Below are 20,276 nucleotides of genomic sequence, written 5' to 3' on the forward strand. Positions count from 1 at the left end.
GTACTGTATCCCTCTACCGCGGTACATAAAATATCCAGGAACATGTGTTTTCTTATTCATTTTATACAAAACAGTTATATAGGGGAAAATTGTAATTATTCATTTTTACCTGTTGTTTCTAAACTTTTATAGCATTTTGCATGATATCAACTTGTTCACTGAATTTAACAAAACTCGTCAAAAAACAAGTGGAGGTATTTACAGAAGAGTAATTTTCTGTTCTTGATCCTGTATTTCAAAATTCATGTTGTCCATCTTGAAGAAGGAGAAAGGAGACTGATCAAGACTATATAGCAGCAGGGTTTTTAGCCTTTGTGTGTTTGCTAATGCAACGTTCTGAAACATTTGTGAGCAGCCGTAATCGAACTGAGTACCAGTCCTCTCCTTTAGTGGTGAAATGAACGTGGATACATATTGCAGTGGCCCTTTAGAAACTGATCTGACCAAATATTTATAGATTACTGGTGAGGGATGCAATGAATGCCAGCAGTTTACATTGGTTTTGAAATGTCTGAGCGATCAGATGGAGACAGTGTATGGCGTATGCAATTTCTGTTTCGCATTCAGGCCTTAATTCTTGTAGTTTGAACACAGTTAAGTCCATATAATAATTATTCATACCCCTGGAGGGTTTGGATTTTTTATTATTTTCTCAAAACCAATACATTTGAGACAGGCACCACTCAAAAGATGAAATAACGTAAAAGATGTATATAATTTGTTTTAAAACATTCTCAATAAACAGTGGAAAAAGTTTTATACATTCAGCAATCAACCCCTTCTTATAATTGCTGACCGGTTTTGCATGTTTCCAGAGGTATTTTCATTATTTATCTTTGGTGATGATCTACAAGCATTTGAGGCTGGAAGGCCATCAGATTAGGCCATCACCCTAATCTTTCCCTCCCTTCAAATATTCTGCAATGGCGATCGATGGACGAATGCAGTAATAGATTAAAGAAACATGTACATTTTGGAAAATTTAATTTCTTTAAATTATATAAACTGACCAAGAAGATCAGAGCAGCTAAGAGAAGCTAAAGCAAGAAGCTAAAAAAGATGCTTCCCAGCAGACCTGACCGGCAAAGCTCCAGGACCTGACAATGGTGCCTGAGTCAAAGTCCTTGTTTGCCTGCCCAAACTAAGCAAACATGATTATTTGTGATTCTAATTAATAGAAGCCAACCAGCAAATGAAAAAGCTGAACTTTACCTCATCTGGGTGGAACCTGGACTGGACAAGACCTTGATGGTGCCTGTTTATAGTTTTTTCTTTATAAATATCTGTTTAACTACTTATATTTAAGTATTGCACTAACTGAACATGACCTGTGATGGACTGAATACCCGTCCAGTGCTCCTGCACCCCCAGCACCCCCGCCAGGATAAAACTGCTAACCAGATGGTGGGGGAAGCTTAATGGATGGACAAAGTGAGCAACCAATACCACAATATATGGCTAAGGAAGTACTAATAACCAATCAAATATTCATGATCAATAATGGAAAAGTTGGATATAAAAGTGCATTCCTTCAGTTTTCCCTGTTTTGTTTTCACGAGTGTTTCTTATCTGTTTCACACAGCATCCTGCTTGCTCTCCGCAACTGTGTGAAATTGTGTTGTAAACCATTCATTAGAGCCGAAATACGAATTCACAGAACATCAGCAGAAGCACAGGAGGAAGCATTGACATATTTTTTCAGAAGTGACAAAGACAAGGCAGTGATACGGCAACAATAAACAGAGCAGGGGCCAATTTTTTTCAGACTGAATGGCAAATATGATGAGAAAAAAGACACGAAAAACTAATGAATACACCAAGGACTGAAGCTTATTGAGCTACATCCACGCCCAAGGACAAATATGTGCTGTATTTATGATATAAATTAGTTTATATTCAACTTTATGCTGTTAAGAAAACATCAGGAATTTGTACCTCGAATATATCTTTAAATACAGTAAGTTTGTTAGTCATTCATGTACAGTTAAATATATTAACTGCAGAATTTAAAACCATGTTCATTTCTATGGATAATACAATGTCAGAGCAAGTTGTTAATTATGATGGCATTTATTAATATAAAAGTAACTAGACTTTAAAAACTTAAAAGGGAAAAAACAAGATCATATGGGTTTTTTTTTGTCGTTGTTTGTTTTTTAAGAATTTGGGACATCACGAAAATCAGTAAAATAAAATCTGTTCTGTAAATTGTGATGGATACATATAAAACAGACACTTTTCTGCTGTCGGACAAACCATTTTTTTATCCAGTGATGCCAATCAAGACGTTGGCTGTTTTCTGAATGTTGCGCTTTATTTGCATAAACTGTCTGGCTCCCATCAGCTGCTTCAGTCATGCTCTCCTATCTGAGCCTCAGTCAGGTGTGCAGAGCCGCAACGTAACACCTCTCACTGCCGCTTTTCTGACATAATTATGCTCAAGCAATTTGCTGCCGCAGCTGCCGCCACCAACGTAACATTGAAGTATTCAATTTAACAACAGTGAGATGAAATATTTTCATCAAGAAAAAAACGACTTTACAGATACACTTTTCAACCGGAGTTTACAAGATAGTTATACCTCATATATGTCTTTTTCAGCATGCTCCAGCTGGTATTTGAGAAGGTTTAACTTGATCTATCATGGCCTATACTCCAATGCATCTATTCATAAAAGCAAAATAAAATTCAGGGTTCCGTTTTTTAAATAGGTATGACCCAAAAATTTAACCTGAAATACAGCCATAGATTAATTAAACCCGTCAAATGAACATAAGCTCCAGTTTTTGCCACTTTTCCTCTGTCTTCTTTGCGCCACTCGGGTTGTCTTCATCCAGCATCCTCTCCCTCAGTTGCTCTTGTGCTTCTTGAACAGGGCGTAAAGGACCTTCAAGGTGGCAGCAATATCCTGAGAGACGATATCTGTCACAATGTTCACAGGACAAGCGTTACACAATCAGCACCAAGTCAAGGCTGTATGCCTGTGACAACACTTTATGAACATTAGCTAATAGCTCCCCTCCCAATCCACCCAAACCGGTCAAAAGATCAGCGGGACAAGGAAAATCCATTAGGCAGAAATTTAATCTCTCTGTCCTTGGTGAGATGGGCTCCCGCCGAATCCGCTTGCAGTTTGTGGGACTCACTAAGTGAATTAACGTGACACTAAGATTGACTCCATCGCTCGCTCATCTAATTAATGCACATGGCGTGCTCCCATTTTAGGCCTTTAGTCCTGGAATTTCGCCTTCCACGACGGCAATTATGCCGTTAATTAAAAAGACACTAAAAATGAATTAAATTAACTCCTATCTCTGGGCTAAGATTAATTGAGCTGGTCTTTACATGATCCGCTATAGTTAGTGCTGAGGATTTATTTGAAAATCAAAAGGGGCCGTATATGTCCAGTGGGGAAGATTGTGGGAAAGTTTGAGTGTGTGTAAGAGGGATGGCGAAGCTCAGCCAGAAGCTCTTCTAGTCAATAACGGATCCACGGAGAAGGGAGCCCGATCCATTTGCTATTGACTGATTCAAACCCCTATGTGTCAGTTGTTCACCTTAGTACATTGTTCCCTTCTTTGCAGGGGAAAAAGTAAAATACAGGAACTGATGGTAGGTATTTGCTACAAATATAAACGTAACCTTCTAAGATCTATGATTTGCAGGTAAGTGTAGTGATGCGGTTTAAATTGTAAGAATATTTTTATGTTGATAAATACCCTTCTGATGGAAAAAAGAGTGTAAAAGTAGCAAAGAAACTTTTAATTTTTTTATAAAGTATGTATTAATGGTATTGGGCCGCATATTTTAAATCAGTTGTATACAGAGAAGTATAATTCAGCGTCTTATGGTGCATCTGGATTCAGTGCAACAAAGAGTGATACCAAATGTTTTTTGTGTGATACATTGTGGTTAAATGCGATACTGCAAAGTACCATACAATCGGGTAAGATACAGTGCTACATGATATGATGTGAAAGGATACGATCCAATAGCAGACGAGTCGATTCAGTTTGATTTTGGGTGCCCTATCACAAGTTTTTCACAATAATTTGCAGGAATTTTGGCCCGTTTCTGCTGATAGAACTGGTGTAGCTCATTCGGGCTTGACTGCTACCTTGCTTGCACACACCTTTTCAGCTCTGCCCACAAGTTACCTGTGGGCAGAGCTGGGAACTCTCATATGATTGGCTCAGGAACCAGGAAATAAACATGAGCTCCGCTCCGTACATCTAGGTTTGAAATGAGAAAAACTTGACTAAAACATTGTTGATGGAGAGGACTGATTGTTTACAGGGAATGTTACTTCCATCACATGTGACAAAATGAGAAGGATTTTGGTTAATTTTGTAATAAATATCTTACTTATCATTTCTGTGGTCAGGAGAAATGGATGTATGTTTTTGGGGTTTTTTTTGTGAGGATGAACTTCTGAATTTCAATAAATCAGTATAACAAATTTTTTTCCAAAAAATGTTTTACACGTCTTACATGTTTTTCAGGGATTTAGCACAAATAAATAATTCTGATGATACAGGAAATGTTTTTATGCAGTACATAAACATCTATCTTCAACTTTGTGGCAAAAAACAGTGCATTAGCCGTGTGTTTCTGGCTCGTCGTTCTATAGTTTTAGAATAGGAATTGTCTAAATAATGACAAGCTTATTTTACTGTGTGAGAAACACTCACATTCCAATGTTTATGCCACAAACAGAAAGATTTGTAATCGGTGTTGATTGTCTAGTTTTCAAGCTGGAACTGAACAAACACACTCATAATTTTACATTAATAGTCCAGATTTTGGGTCTGATAACGGAGTTAGCTAGAGAATAGCAGCAGGATAGCTCATGAATATAGATTTGTCCTTCCAGGGAAACACTCCTACAGCACATGTAGCCACAGGAGCCAGGTTTAATCCCTGTTCCTATCAGAGGACACCACGACAACATTGTCCCTTTGAGGCCGTCTTTCCTGCTGCTCCTCTCCAAATGAATGATGATGGCTTCAGAATGAGAAAATCCTCTTCAGGGATAGATATGAGACTGGATTTACACTCATTTATATTCCCCGAAGAATTTCATCTTTTCCCTCTAAAACACTGCCACTCCACCCTACTCCACTCCGCAGATTAAATCTACATTGGACAAAACATCCCGTCTGACGTAGAAAACACATTTTGGCTTTTCCTATTTCAGCCAGAAAGATGCTGCTGATGGAGGAGATAATCTGAATTGCTTTGACGCCGCTGTCTTGGAGCAGGGGAATGTTCAGCTATCTGACTTTGTTTACAGTAATTTTATAGATAGTACATTTTCTCCCACCGGTCCAATATTTTCTGTTATATCGTCAATGCTTTTTTTTTTTTTAAGTGACATTTTCTCACCTTGTGGGTCAATACTGGGCAGCTGCAGGCCAATATCGTTCAGAAGATCCAGGGCTAAGGTCACATTATGAAGCTACAGTTAAAAACAAAACACACAAAATTGTAAATACATATTATGTTTAGAAATGACAGGACACAGATATTTAATTTTGCAGTGGAACTAAGTCTCGTACTTTGATATTAACCGGTAGAGATCTACGATCTCATGGCAATAAGTGTGTAAAGTGTTGTAACATACAACTACTTGACCCTAACATATATGCTTATTTGTTATTATTTACATAATATTTTTCTGTATATTTTAGGAGGAAAGGTGTTAACTGTCGTCTTTGCCCCTATGAATCATTCATGAATCCATCCTGTTGCCTCACATTAGTAATGGTTAGGCCTGGCACGGGTATTCAAGCATCTGCTTTATGACAATTGAATAAATAAATTTAATCAAATCATGTATTTCAAACGGCACTTCTTCCAGTTTTTAGTTATTAGATAAGAAACCAGTTACGTAAAATTAAGGCCTTTTAGAAATAGGTTTAAGAACTTCATCACAGATAAGGAGAAAAAGGGATGATAGAAATTAATGTTTTTGTGTTAAGATGAAAAGAATTCTCCAAAATTAAAAATCACACTGTGGGTCATACTCTACCATCTCAGCGTCATTAACGGGAGTCAGGTTGAAATCAACCAGTGGGATAAAGAAGCCTTCCAGTTGACCGATCAGCAACAGCAGTATCACTCCATCAGCAAACTGGGATAGAAAACACAGGTTCCTGAATCATGCCCATGTGGACGGTGATAAAATCTCAGGATAATAAACAGTGGGTCTATTTTTATTACTCAGCAGACCGTAATACACAATCTGTCTGATTGTACCTGTTTGTCCATATCAGCCACCTGCAGACCCAGGGCTGCCATGTTCTGGTTGACAAAGTGTAAGATGGCCTGAAAATGGAAGATATTACATTAAGAGGTAATGTTAGTTTCAGCAACAATGGGGGATTACATAATCAGACTCATAACAGAATAGCATCTGTTATTCTGTATGCCGTGTGATTGCTTTGCAATCTCTGCTAAAAGCATTAGTCATGTAATAGACTAATCAAATAGCAGACAATTATCTAGAGGAAGAAAAGGATGTTTGCCAAGTCACTGAAGTTCATTGGAAAGAGGCAGAAATCTGTGCACAAAGTCTATTTGCTCCACACTGAGTAGCAGCAAAAAAAAAAAAACAGCCATGCAATACTAATGCAACAGGAACCGTATTGTTTTCCACTGGGAATAAAACCTGCAAGTTCATATTCTTTGCAGGTTTCACTGCATCATATCCTGAGCTGTAAAACCTGCAAAGAATAAAAAATGCCAGTCATCCTGAAGTGATTCAAAACGCCAAGAGTCTTTAGGGGCATCTTTAATTGCTTTGTCTTTATTGCATTGTGTTTGTATTGAAATCTTACATCAGAGTAAACAAAGATCACATCCGGAGTTCCTCCAGGCGCCATTGTCATGCCAATGTAATTACATATTTACTTGCTTCCCTTAGCTCCCATAAATGTACTAAAACATCTCAAAGCATAAACAGACTGATAACATCTCGGAAGTGACATGTGGAGGGGGGGGGGGGGTGAGGGGGGACTTGATCCTGACCTAAAACATTAGTTTATATATATATATATATATATATATATATATATATATATATATATATATATATATATATATATATATATATATATATATAAATAAAACAATTATCAGGTTGTGTAACTAATACAGAATGTGGTTGGCAGGGTCTTGACCCACACCAGGAAGGTGGATCATACACTCCTGTGCAATATATGAATGCACAGGAGTTCAGAGGCAGCTTGTCTTTGCGGGTTTGTGACCAATTTTTGGGGAAAGAGGTTGTTTTTTTTCCACTATTTTCAGCTCTTTTCTATTGTGTCTTAGTTAATTGTCTTGAATGTGCACTTAACTGTTTATTTCTTTTGACGTGGTCCTTAAATTGTGTTTTGTCGCAACTCCTGTTTTGGTGTAGTTCTTTTTCAAGAGCTTTTTCCATAAAGCACTCTGAGTTATCTTGCGTATGAATGGCGGTGCTATGCAAATTAACACGCCTAGCCTTGTCTCGCCTAACAAATCGAGTGCAAGTAAAGCTAACACACCCGTGATGACTGATGCACTGATTCACAGGTAGCTCTAATGGTGGACGGTGCTTATTTTAGATAACCGAGACATTCAGTAATATTTCCAAACTAAGCCGCTTTATTTGAATAATTGCTTCATTACGCATTCATAAATCAACAGTCCAATAATTTCTAGTTGGCCCATTTTTATGAAGACATTAAAATGACTAGATGTTTTGGACTCCGGTGTGGAATAATAACTCAGGAAAAAGGTTACCCTGACAGGGCTGAACAGACTTGTTCACTGCAGCGAGGGCTGAGCCGCAGACCTCGAGCCCACACAGTGTGAGGCGTATTTCATGCATCAACTCTACAAATCCTTCTCTGGTGTTGAGAGCATCGACAACGGCATCATGTCTCTTCCTGTCGTTCTGTTTTGTTTTTTTTGGGCTGTGTGTGGGGTTTTTTTTGTCTTTTTTTTTACCTTCTTCACTGTGTTGACCTTGTTAGCCTCGAGCTTCAGCAGTTGCTCAATGGGATCTTCCCCTGGGGTTGGTGACACATCCAGAAAATGTGTTAGTATGCTTTAATGGCGCTTGGATGACATTCAAGATGTCGTATCGGCTCAACCCCTGACCACTCTCACTCACTTTCGGGATTGCTGGAGGAGTCTGTATCAGGGCTGTAGCTGAAAAAGACAATACAAACGTGACAGGACCTTTTTTTTTTTTCCTTTTAGCCCAACGTAAGACACGAGCAAGACGCAGAAATCTCCTCACCTGTCCCCTGTCAGGACCTCAGTCTGCAGCTCAGATTTGATTCCGCTCTTGCTGACCTGGGCGAGAATGGAAAGCTAGCCGCTGCCGTGTGGAAATTTCACCTTGGTGTGTTAAAAGGCAGATCTGGGGCAGAACAGACTTACTTCTACTATGACAACCTCAATCTTCACGTTCTGTGGCAGATTTAGCTTAGGCTGGAAAGCTTTCACCATGGCAACCAGCAGATGAATGGTAGCCAGGAGATCTTTGTTGTGGATGACTGACAGGCAAACAACAGAGAACAAAACACACACACAAAAAAAAAATGTTCAGCTTGTACTGACGTGACGGATGTCAAAAACACGCTGTATGGTAACTAATACAAACCGAAAGGATCATAGATAAACAAAACAGAAGCACAACTAAAAAGGCTGACTTTGGGTGGTATTCAGAGAGGCTGTGCGTAGAACGACTTTCAGGCAACTACTCACAAACGGTTTTTATAGCTCAGACAAGGAAAACAGAGACTCTTCCCAGGTGCTTTTTGGTTTGTAAGGGGACACGGACACACGTCATCCATGGAGAGGTCAAATCTGAGGTCTTGGAGAGGGTAATTCCATCCCTTGGCACCAGGGCAGCAGGGGAGGGCAATAGTTGCTCCAAACTGCTCAAGGCTTTCAACATTGTCAGGAAATTGACCGCAATATTGAAGACAGCTGCACAAGCAGTTACCCAAATTTGGATGTTCATTTCTTTGTCGTAGCTTATTAATTCCAGCTTGGCAAAGTGTTTTATTCTTTTGAGAACCGGAAGAATAAACCCCAGTGTTGTTGTTTTTTTTTTTTATTGTTTTCTTCTGGCCGGTTTGAAGAATTGATCGCGATGCACTGAACTCATCCGTTCGCTGTTTTTCTTCTTGTTTTTTAACGGCGGTCAGCAGGAAACGTTTTGGTGCATTAGCGCCACCATCTGAAGTGTCCGCTCGATGATGAATCACTCTAAGCTAGAGATGGTGCAACGGCACCATTAACGTCCCTTTTCCGAGTAGTGACGTGAAAATGCAGAAAACCCCCAAAGTGATTTTTGCATTTTTAATCATTAATATCAGGTTAGTACAAATGGGTTTTTTTTAGCTTCTGATTTTTTCAACAAGCACCCTTGTTAGATGGAAAGGAAGCTCAGACGCTTTGTCAAACTTTGGATTCCAGAGTAGCTACAGTAAGTGGCTTCCATCCTGGCCGTGGAACAGCGGACCAGATGTTTACCCTCATGAAACAGCTAGGGAGTCTTGGGATTTTGATGATCCTGACTTCATGTATGGTATTTTGTTCATCTGGTGAAGGTTTACCACACTGACACTTGAGATATTGTATTTTGTAGGAGGTGCTGCAGGAGTGCAGGATAGCTGAGTTGCTTTTAAGGGCTAACCTGTCCTTGTATAGCTGAAGTCCATCTTCCTGCCATATCGTAGACAAAGTACTATACAACTTCTATTAGTGGGCATTCATTTCAGTTCAAAATTACTTTATTAATCCCAAAGAAAAGTTTAACATCATTGTAACTCCTGTTATTGAAGGTTCTTTAAAGAATTGCTGTGGTTGGGGGCAGGAAGGATCTTCTGTTGCAGTCTGCCTTACAGCAGATCTGAGGCCAGTATGAGATCCTCACAGTATGATAAATATGAGTAAAGATATCGTGGTTTAAACAAAAATCTAAAACAACACTGAATAAGGTGGTTTACATTTAGGATAAACAACCGTAATTCCTTGCTGCTACTTAAAATAATACAATACTTTAAGCAAGATAGATCAGTTCAAAACTGGTGTGTTGTCTGTAAGTCAGTCACTAAACCAATACACCACCAACACATCAGTTTCTTTTAGCTAAAGATACATTAGAAAAAAACAAAGATTTTATTCCACTTGGATCATAAGCAGTGAGCTAAATCTCCAGCCCCCATCAAAATTATAGGAAAAATAGTGTAAAAACAGTAATGAACAATAAAAGAAATGATCACATCTGTTCTCTAATAAAATGTGTCTGAATTTAGATTTTTTTTTTTCTCAGCCTATCCATTCAATTCCATTTTGGGCCTGTTTGTTGATTTTTGGGCTTTTTTTGTTTGCTTATCTTATTTTATTTATTTTGGAGTGTTTTTATGCGGGGGATGGGGGTGGTATGTAAGCCCTATAATTGTAATATTTCAATGCTATGGGGTGCCAGACAAATTAGTATATTCGCACTTACACTTTTGTTAGAACTGATTCTGCAATTATTTTTGTCATCCTTTTAAAGGGGCTTGTCTGTTTGGCCGAAAATATTAACCATGTTAAAACAATTTTGTTAATCTTGATATACCTTGATACTTTTAATCCTAAACATGTCCATTTGGTGATTGAATGCATAACGTGCAAAGAAATACACAGCTTTCAGATTAACAACAGTCAACTTAATAAGTACAGCAATGAACAACAGTATTGGTTTTCTGACCTGCAACTGGAACATAAAGTTGCTTTAGTGCCATTCATAAGATAGATTCTTACTTAGGAGCCTACTAAGTAACTCCCTAACTGAGATTTATTCTCCGTTGCACAGCTCCTTTAAACTTTAAAAACTCAAACTGGTAATTAGCTTTCTATTTACCTGTTGATAGATACAAACATCAACCACGGCATCAAGAAAAAAAATTCAAATAAATAGAATATCAACTGCACGTCTCTGGTCTTCAAATAGGTAAGCAACTGTTCAGTCACTTGTTTTCTGGGGGGAAATGATAAAATGTAATGTAATAATGTAATGTAATGTAATAGTGTGCAGTTTGCTTTGCTGTGGTATCAAAGGATCGGAGCAGCGATCATGGTTACCGAGAAATTGGTCTGAATTCAAGTAACACTCAAACTTAAAGGCTGGAAATTTGCTTTTAATTTGTTAGAAAACTGTGTGAGACTAAGCCTTTTTAGGTTCGGTTCGGAATGTCAACTCATACAAAGAGAAAACGAGTGACAGCATAAAACTATGAACACATTCGGCTGTTTAGTCGCGTACAAAATCTGGAGGACTTAGCCTGGTTTTATTGGTTTTATTGTTCAGAAAGCACATTTTATCTCACTTTTGAAATTCCTCCCAGTTGGTGTAAGCTTAGATGGCACCCTCAAGCTTGCACCAAAGCCTGTTGTATTATGAAGTTAACGTTGGTGCCAGAAGGGAACATTTGTTCATTTGTTGCTTTTGTTGCTGAATGCCAGTCAAATGCATGACTCACGTTTGACGTCCCATTTGATCAGGCTGCTGTCCTGCATGCCCAGCCTCTTGTCCAGCTCATTCAGGATCACTTCCAGCTTACGGATCTGAGCGGAGCTGGTCAACGCAATTTCCTCCACCGGTAAGTTCACGCCACCTAATCTGGCTGCAGACACCAGGAAGACATTATTTATAAGGTTAGGGCTAAGTTTAGGAGACTGCTTATTACATTTCTTCTTCGTCCAGTTATTGAAATCAGGATGGAGTGAATTAATGGAACATCAAATGTGTAATATCTCACACAGCAGGTGATGAAGTACGAGTCCATCGTACAGATCCTCCTCCAGGCTCTGAATCACAATGTGCTCTGCTTTCAAAGTCGTATTGATCCAATCAACCAATGCCTCTCAAGACACAATTAATCACACAGTCAGAAACATCAAACACCTCATCTTCTCACAAGCCTTTCTTTTAACAATGTAGCAGATGGAAGAAGAAAAAAACAGCATGAGAGCCTGTTTTTTTTTAATTAACTTTATCTACTCTTAAATATTAGGTGAAATTAATTGGACAGAATTAAAAACTAAAAGCTGCTATTTCACTCACTATTTTTTACAATTTCATGTGCCTATTCCCACATAGATGTTCATTAAACTTTCTCTAACTTTCGCTAAGCCTTCCACCTCTCCGGCTTATCGCATATAATTGATGCTCCGTGCCTTGCGTACAAATCCAGAGTGACCTATGTTCAGGCAAACCATTGTAGAGATCGCAAAACCTTGTCCACATTTGGTGACGTTGCAACCAAAAAGGGAGATTTTACATTACAGATCAGCACAAAATTGTAAATTCAAAGGAAACTTATATGTTTCCAGCTTTACTTACAAATAAAAATCTAAAAAGCATTCACTTACGTCACCTTTGGTCCCCTAACAGAGTGTAACTGTGTATAATTTATCAATTTAGGTCAGTGAACATGCAGCTTTTCAGTGAAGACCTCAGAGGTTTGTTAGAAAATATTAAAAGCAGCATAAAGACCGTGGACTACAGCATGCAAAATGCTGTGTGAGAAAACACCCTCCCTTTGCTTAAACTTGGTGGTGGTGACAGCATCATGATGTGGGCAAGCTTTTCTTCAGCAAGGATGGAGAAACTAATGAGAGTTGATAAGAAGATGGATGGAGCTTCATACAGCAGTTCAAGAGTTGTGTTCTATCCTGTGTTGCACTATCACAGAAAATCCCAATAAAGTAAAATGTGTTGAAGTCTGTGATTGTGGCACGATAAAACATAGAAAAGGGTTCGAAAATACTTTTATAAGGCGATGTATGTATGTATCATAGATAAGTGATGAATGTTATGATGTACAACAAAAAGGAAATAAATTATTTTCTACCTCCTTTAGTTTTTCCAGTTTGGGGTCTTTTAAAGATGTCGGCTGGATGAGCTTCCTTTTCTCTCCTGTGCAAAAATGAAAAAGTGTTATTATATGGCTTATTAATTCATTGTTGTTTCACCAATAATTTGGCTATATAAAAAAAATGTTTTATGGCTGAAAATGGAGCAAACAAACTGTGATTTCTTTCAATGGCATACCCACTGAAAATTATCACCTGACTCTGGAAGGCCTTATTTGCTCTTTTAGCTTTTTAATCTTGGCCAACTTTTACTCTCAGCAGAGCTATTTCCAAATGCAGTCAGGAATTGTAGCCAGGGAGAAGAAACTCTTCTGATAAAGCCATTAATGCATGAAGAAAGAACATGATGGAGAATATAGCATATTGAGAACGATATGTCAACTTCAGAGAGCTGTAGAGGCCAGATGAAAGACTCAGAGATACTGGAGTTAAATTATTTTAGGTCTCTTTCCCTTCTTTATATATTTTTACTTATTCAGACCTAAAGGTTCATGTAGAGTGCCCTCCACAGTTAGTGGTACCCATGATAAAGAAGTGTAAAATAACAAAAAGATTGAAACGAATTTGTATTAATGTAGCTTAACCTCACACTGAGAAATATAGAAAAAAAAAATCCATCTTTAATTAGAGTAAATTTATTCAGTGCAGGGGAAAATCCCACATTAGGAAATCACTTATTTTTATCAGTTCCACATTTTTGATACTCTTAAAGTGAATATAACTGAAGCTATTTTACAATATATGCTTTTTTTAACTTTAACTAATTGTGTAGGAATTTCTAATCAGTAATGCAGGACTTCCTGGTTTTATGGGATGTAAAATGACCATTTGTTATTTGTCTTATCCACTGAAAGGGAAGACAAAATGCCATTTTAGTAGAGGTAAATGTATGCTGCTCATTATAAATCTGAAAGCTGATTACAGTAAGCCGGAAAATAGTTGCTTGCCAAAATGTGCCTATATCTGCAGTACAGCAACTATTAAAAGGTTTAAAACAACTAGGCTGGACGTGCGTCCATGTTAATCTTGCCAACACTCACTGTGAGGAGGATAGTAAAAACATCACCAAAGCTCAGTGTTAGCTCACTGCTAGCCTCCTAACTAATAGGAGTGGCATCATGGGGACACCAAGTCTATATGGAAATATTGTCTTCAGAGACGATGGGCTACTGTGGACATCGCCTCCATGGTTGCTAATATCTGCATGATGCAATGGTATGAACCTAGCAAAAAGACAAATATCTTAATATTTGAAATTGACTTGAAAATATTACAGTGCTTCGCTCTGTGACAATTATGTTACAGAAATGTTACGTTTCTGATGCAGAAAAAAAACTTTTAAGCTTAATATTATTCTTAAATGTTATTTACAGGGCACTTTTCATACTGCAACGACTAACACATACCTTCACAGATTTAGCTTTAAAATATTGTTTTGATTTGATTAACATGATCATAATACAAGTGGGAATATACAGAAAGCTGGTCAGCACTTAGAAGGGTTAAATTGGTCTAAATGCCAATTGAGATTTGATTTAGTTAAAAGGGTATGACTAATTTTTTACCATTTTTAGATTAATAGTAAATTAAAAAAAATTCCGGCTGACACATGACTTTTGTGTTTTGTCTTTTGACCAATGCCTGTCTCAGAGCCTGTCTGATACAAATTTCTGGGTTCAATGAAATTAATATATCTAAATCTGACAGGGGTATGAATAATTTTGGACTTCACTGTATGATCAAAATGCACAACATTGTCAAAAAGATTTGAAGGAGGACCAAATATAACAGCAAACAATCCCTGTTTCAAGGACATATTGAAGTCTTGGAGTGCACATTTGGCTGAAAATGTTTAACACAGATTTCTTACTGCATGGCTGTTTAAGAAACTCCAGTTTTCGATTATGACTAAATGCACTAGTTGTTAAGTTAAAATGACACATCAAGGGGCATCATGTGGCTCAATAGTAGGAGGGGACGGTCCTCCACACGGCTGTCCTGGGTTTGATTACTGCATCTCTTCCCCTTTGCTTCGTCCTGTCCAGCTACTAATAAATAAAGTCCACTAGTTCCAGTAAAACCTTAAAAAAAGATGTATCTATACTTATATTTTTCAATTATCTAATAGTGTTTTTGATTATTTATTGATATTGTTTTAATCTGAGTGTTTGATGACCTGTCTTCATCTTTATTCACGCTAAGAAAGCTAGAAAAAAATAAGGAAACGATTTTTACCTCAGCAAAGTCTCATAACAATAGCAATTAAAGGCTAGGTGAATATGTCTCTAACACTCAACGGTATGATAAGGAACGAAATATTTGAAACGTAACACAAAAAGGTGAGTGGCCAAGACAATAGTTCAGTCTGTTGTGATTCCCGTTTAAGGAGAAGCAGGTGGGTGTCCGCGGGCTGTCCGACCTCGCTGGACCACTTTATTAAAGGCACACATACCCTGAAAAGACTCCGCCTCCAGGGGGTCCTCCTTTTTTTGGTATTCAAAAACGGCGGCCTCCATCTCTCCTCCTCTGGGCGGTGCAGTCTCTTTGCTGACCTGTTGGCAAGAATCTGCAGAGAGGCGGACGGGTCCGAAAACGCCTTGTGAGGAAGAGCTAAACATAGAAATGGCAGCAAAATTAAGAAACACTCCTCATCAGCGGGATTGGAAGAAAGACCAATTCTCTGAAACAGCTTAGTCAGTGTCCTTAACGGTGCGACTCCTCTTTCTGCTGCAGCAGGGCATCGATTTGCTGACCAGCAGGGGAAGATGCTGATTCTACTGACTGGCAGCTCGCAGTGGAAATGTCTACGGCGTACCTTGCAAAAGTTTTTTTTCTCCCCCATTTAGTGATGTCATAGCATTAACTTCAATGTATTTTGTTTTGGAATATATGTGATAGGGCACCAAGAAGAAGGGGATAATAGTGAAGTATTCACCCCACTTTACTTTCATCCCCCTAAATACAATCTATTGCTACTAACCGCCTTCAGATGTCGCCTAATTAGTAGATGGAGTCCTGCTATGTGTAATATAACCTGGGTAAATCCAGCTCTTCTGGAAAGTGTCTCAGGGGTTTGTATGAGAACTGCTTCATGAAGGAACAGAACAGACAGCTCAGTGATAAACACAGGTTTAGAGCAGAGTTGTTAAACAATTATCCAGAAATACAAAGAGTATGTCACAGCTGCAGATCTACCAAAACATGGCTCTCCACCTGAAATTGTGAGATGGGTAAGTTCAGCCTTAAGAGAACAAGCCAGGAGGCTCATGGTGAACCTGGAGGAGCTGCAGAGAGACGGTTCGGGTGCAGGAATCCGTTGACAGGACAACTATAAGTAGTGGAATCGACAAACTTTGTCCAAAAGAGGCAAGAACGAAGCATTTCCTAAAATAAAACTACAGGAAGTCCCAGTTTGCCACTAACATGTGGAGAATAAAGCTCTCTTCAGATGAAACCAAAATGGAAAATGCATGAAAAAAAAAACACTTTGTGTGAGTAAAAACTTTGTGTGCGGGTAAGCTAACATAACATGGTGGTGGCGGCATTATGCTGAGGGGATGTTTTTATTCAGTAGCAGCATGGGAGCCATCCATCCCAAAAGACTTTGAGATCTTAAAAAAAATTTGAAGCCATATATCCTTTACTCCCATTCACATTGAAGTTTATGGGGTGTGAAAACCTTTGGAAGGCACTGTAAAAGCTCCACTTATAAAAGGCAAATACCAATAAGTTGTCATGAGGAATTGTAGAATTTCAGCCAAAGGTTTTAAAAAGGCAGTAGCATGTAAAAACAAAGAAGCATATAACTCCCTGATCTAGTCAGAAACTTCCCACTCAAATAGGAAATGTCAGGTTTGCTCACTTCCTCATACACTTCAACACTACACACAGCAGATCTGGTACCATGCGACCCCCGCGGGGTCGCGTGGCTCTGCTTCTGCCTCTGAATATTTCAAACCTCATGGTTTCAGACAAAAGCACAGCGAACACACAAAGTCACACTTTCTGACAGAACAGACGTGACACGAAGGCTGTCGAGCTGCAGTTTCCTGGATCCGGAGAAAGAGGAAAGCCTCCGCCGGCACCTTCTCTTTCACCCCCACGTGTGTTTTATGCGCGTGTGGCTTCCATTTCCTGACGTTGACAGTAAATTTCAAACAAGGTCATAAACATAAAGACTTTCTGAAATAGCTTACCTTCAGCTCACTGAGACCAAGAACAACAGGACTGGAGGGTGGGGTGGGGGGGGGAAGTACTGCTGAAATAAATTCCTCTACAAGACGTCACAAACCTCCAAAAACACGGGGGCAAGAAGTTCTAGGGGCTGCTTTCAGATCTGAAAGTAGGCTCTAAGGAAAGCAATAGACCCAACAGCGCATAATTGTAAAAGATAGGAGCGTGCAGGTCAAAAAGGAAGATAGACACAACTAAGAGGATGTGGCATGAAGGAAGGTAGCACTTCCTCCTTTAGATGCAGGCTTTGCAGCAGAGCGCGTTTTAGATAGGGCTGTTTCTGTTCCGTGACACGATCTGCATTTGTGATTATAATAAACCCAAGCGTGCGTAAGGTGAGAACAGAGAGCTATATATGCATTGTTTGGAAAGCAAACCCCTCTGGAAGGACTGGGAGAAGAATCGTGACTTGTTGAGGCCTGAAACATTCAGACGCCGCTCGTTCTTCTCTCTCTGTGATTGGTTGGCTCAATTTGCTGACATCTGGTGTTCAGCCTTCTCCATTCTACGTCTGAAACAGCAAAGCCCAGACAAAATGAAAGCCGGATTGAGACAGACAAAAATAAGGAGGTGGGGGGGGAAAAAAACCTGTGTGCGCTCAGGCATTGTTGAGGAAAAGGGGAAAAAAAAGACCACCCATAAGGGAGACGAAGGGGCAATTTGGGAGATGTGGAGAGTTACCATAGCAACAAAGGTATTAGACAAGAAAATAAAGGCCTAAAATAAATCCATAATTCCTTTACCCCTACCCAAATTGCAGGAATTGTCTGTTCCAAAGTCAATCTCTCTCAAAAAGCCAAAGCAAATCTACCCTATCAAATGCATGACGGATCAAATGAAATTCTCATTCATTTTGATTCCAGCCCTTTATTTTCTGATAGGCGAGATGAACGAAAGAAGAAGAAGAAGAAAAAAAATCATAGCTGAGCTATGCTGTAAGATCTCCGTGTAGATTGACTCATCTATTCGCTCAATTATTCAGTGTGGTTAGAAAATGCAAGAGCAGACGTGCTCTGTAAATCTTAGCAGGTCTCCAGGTAGCGCCGGCGGGCCGGGGTGACTTCAGGAGCGCAGTGAGAGGAGTCCAAAGCTCCTCTGAGACTCCTTTAAAAGCGCGAAGACGCCCTCAGACCGGGACTCTCCTGAGACAGCAAGGAGGCACTGCACTTTTAAGGTACATTGCAGCATCAGCTTTAATAGCTTTGAAGACCGACTATATAGGCCAGCTCGGTGTCATGCACTGGTCCTACAACTGCTTGGGTCATTTAAAAACTTTTTTCTTTCCAAATATGAAATTCATCATGTGAAATTCATCTGAGCAACAAACAAATCTGTTAGGAGAAATACAGGAGATTGCGTCTTGGTCATAAATGTACGTAGAAGAGGGGGGGAGTGATAAATTGGCTGATAAATGGGAATCTGATGTTTATGTAGCAACCAAACAGGCTGGTGCTCTTCCTGTGTGCACAGTTCAGCCTGAAAATAAAATGAAACATCAACGTACTCTACACAGAGAGCCCCAAAAGTCCCACCTGTCAAACTAATTTCCAGACCAAGAATGGGGAATCTGACAATTTCTCTGAGGATGGAGACGAAATGGATTCTTTTGACCGGTCTGGTGACGACTCAAACTTTGAGAGTGCCAAATTTACAACTGTGATAAGTATTCCAAAACCTGAGAAATTGCCACCTACCGGTGCCCTAACACCAGTTTCATCTATATCTGCCCTCTCAGAACCTGTCATTTTGGATGAACCAATCACTATGCTCTCAGGAGATGACAATAATGGAGAAGATTGTGATTTTTCAAAAGAGCAACCACCAAATGAACAGCCACAAGATGTTCCTGATATTCCTCTTCTACGTTGTTCAACCAGATCCAAAACGGCTCCAAAACGACTTCAATACACTAAACTCAGACACCCAATTTTGGGCTCCATCCAGTCACTCTTTCATGGATTGACTACAGCCTTTTAGTACTCCCTCACTGATGGAACCCCTTATTCTGGATCATCAAGGATCATGCCTCAGACAACCAAGACCTACATCGATTGAAGGGGGGGGGGGTGTAATCCAGGGCTCAGCAGCTGCACTCCAATAGTTTATATCAGGAGTGACAACAATACAGGTCAGTGTCAGACTGAGAGGCCTGATTGGGAAGCTTTTGGATGATCAAAAAAAGAAGAGCCTCTCATTCACCTAACTATTATAAACCAATTTTACAAAGTAAATGTTCAAACTTGTCTTTTTTTCTGCCTGCAAAAAAAAATTTGATCGCTCAGCGCTACCAGCCACTCCAGATGCCCATCATAAAACGAGCCTTGTACAGTTCAATGATCTTATGTGTTTTGTGTTAAGATGGAGACAAATCCTTGCTTCAGTAAATTTATTGTAGTGAGTTTTCCTTTGAAAACAAGAACTGAAGCTACAACTAAAGGTATACCAAACATTTGTTTGATAAAAAAATTTGTAGTCTTGTACAACTAAATGTTTTTTGTTGGGTTTTTTTTTTACCTTTTTATAGGTCAGACTTTTTTTACATGAACTCTGACAGTGTTGATCAACATTCACTGAAGGGCTCTCTTAACACGACAAGGAAACTTATTACCCCGGTGAATCAAGCACACTCCTGGTTCGACGCTTGAAACATTTGGCTGCCAAATGTCGGGGCCCTCAGTGGCTCTGAACGTTTTTTTTAACCAGGATTAACACCACGCAGACTAAAAGGGGAACTGGCAATACTGGGAGGAGAACCTCTGCTTCAGGAAGACTGGCGTCCACAGAAAGTCTCCAACCAGTCCGAGCAGCAACGACAGCTGTGAATGCTGCAGAGGCTTTGCCCGTCATGCTTTTGTCAGATGCCAACCTGTGAGCCATCTATGACAGGAGAGTCGGTGTTTCCACAGGACGGCCCAGGAGGATCCGTGGCGTTGATGAAGACAGCTGAGAGAATCCCAGTATCATTTTGCATCTTTTTTTCAATAAAAATTTTATTAGTTTGAATTTTTTCCTGAAAGGACATTTTTTTTTGGTATGGTTTTGTTTTACAGTTGGATACTGAAAACCTCATTTCTGTATTCACTGTTTTGATTACATTATACAAATTGTATACTGCTGTG

At 39.3% G+C, this 20,276-nt stretch overlaps 1 protein-coding gene across 3 annotated transcripts; it reads right to left on the reverse strand.

Moving 5' to 3' along the window:
- Positions 1-1,805: 1,805 nt before the first annotated feature.
- Positions 1,806-18,431, reverse strand: parvg (parvin, gamma). Of its 3 annotated transcripts, none has more exons than XM_021310866.2 (13): positions 17,121-18,431; positions 15,377-15,490; positions 12,903-12,967; positions 11,808-11,910; positions 11,529-11,672; positions 8,431-8,546; positions 8,288-8,343; positions 8,159-8,196; positions 7,993-8,054; positions 6,259-6,327; positions 6,032-6,133; positions 5,386-5,458; positions 1,806-2,922 (listed from the first exon to the last, which is right to left on the reverse strand). In XM_021310866.2, exons 2-13 carry the CDS (start codon positions 15,438-15,440, stop codon positions 2,849-2,851), a joined length of 966 nt encoding a protein of 321 aa, XP_021166541.2. In that variant the 5' UTR covers positions 15,441-15,490; positions 17,121-18,431; the 3' UTR covers positions 1,806-2,848. The 3 variants fall into 3 exon arrangements, with proteins under 3 accessions (XP_021166541.2, XP_021166540.2, XP_021166539.2); XM_021310865.2 differs by having other exon boundaries at positions 15,377-15,534; XM_021310864.2 differs by lacking the exon at positions 17,121-18,431 and having other exon boundaries at positions 15,377-16,574.
- Between the last annotated feature and the right edge of the window lie 1,845 nt (positions 18,432-20,276).

The sequence above is a fragment of the Fundulus heteroclitus genome, unplaced genomic scaffold (assembly GCF_011125445.2).
Source record: "Fundulus heteroclitus isolate FHET01 unplaced genomic scaffold, MU-UCD_Fhet_4.1 scaffold_52, whole genome shotgun sequence".
In the NCBI taxonomy this organism is placed as follows: domain Eukaryota; kingdom Metazoa; phylum Chordata; class Actinopteri; order Cyprinodontiformes; family Fundulidae; genus Fundulus; species Fundulus heteroclitus.

Coding starts and splice junctions, on each gene's coding strand:
- parvg (XM_021310864.2), bottom strand. CDS start 15,542: ATGTTTAGCTCTTCCTCACAAGGCGTTTTCGGACCCGTCCGCCTCTCT. Junction 8,344..8,430: donor TTGAGGTTGTCATAGTAGAA/GTAAGTCTGTTC, acceptor ATTCTCGCCCAG/GTCAGCAAGAGCGGAATCAA. Junction 6,134..6,258: donor TGGCTGATATGGACAAACAG/GTACAATCAGAC, acceptor TTTCTATCCCAG/TTTGCTGATGGAGTGATACT.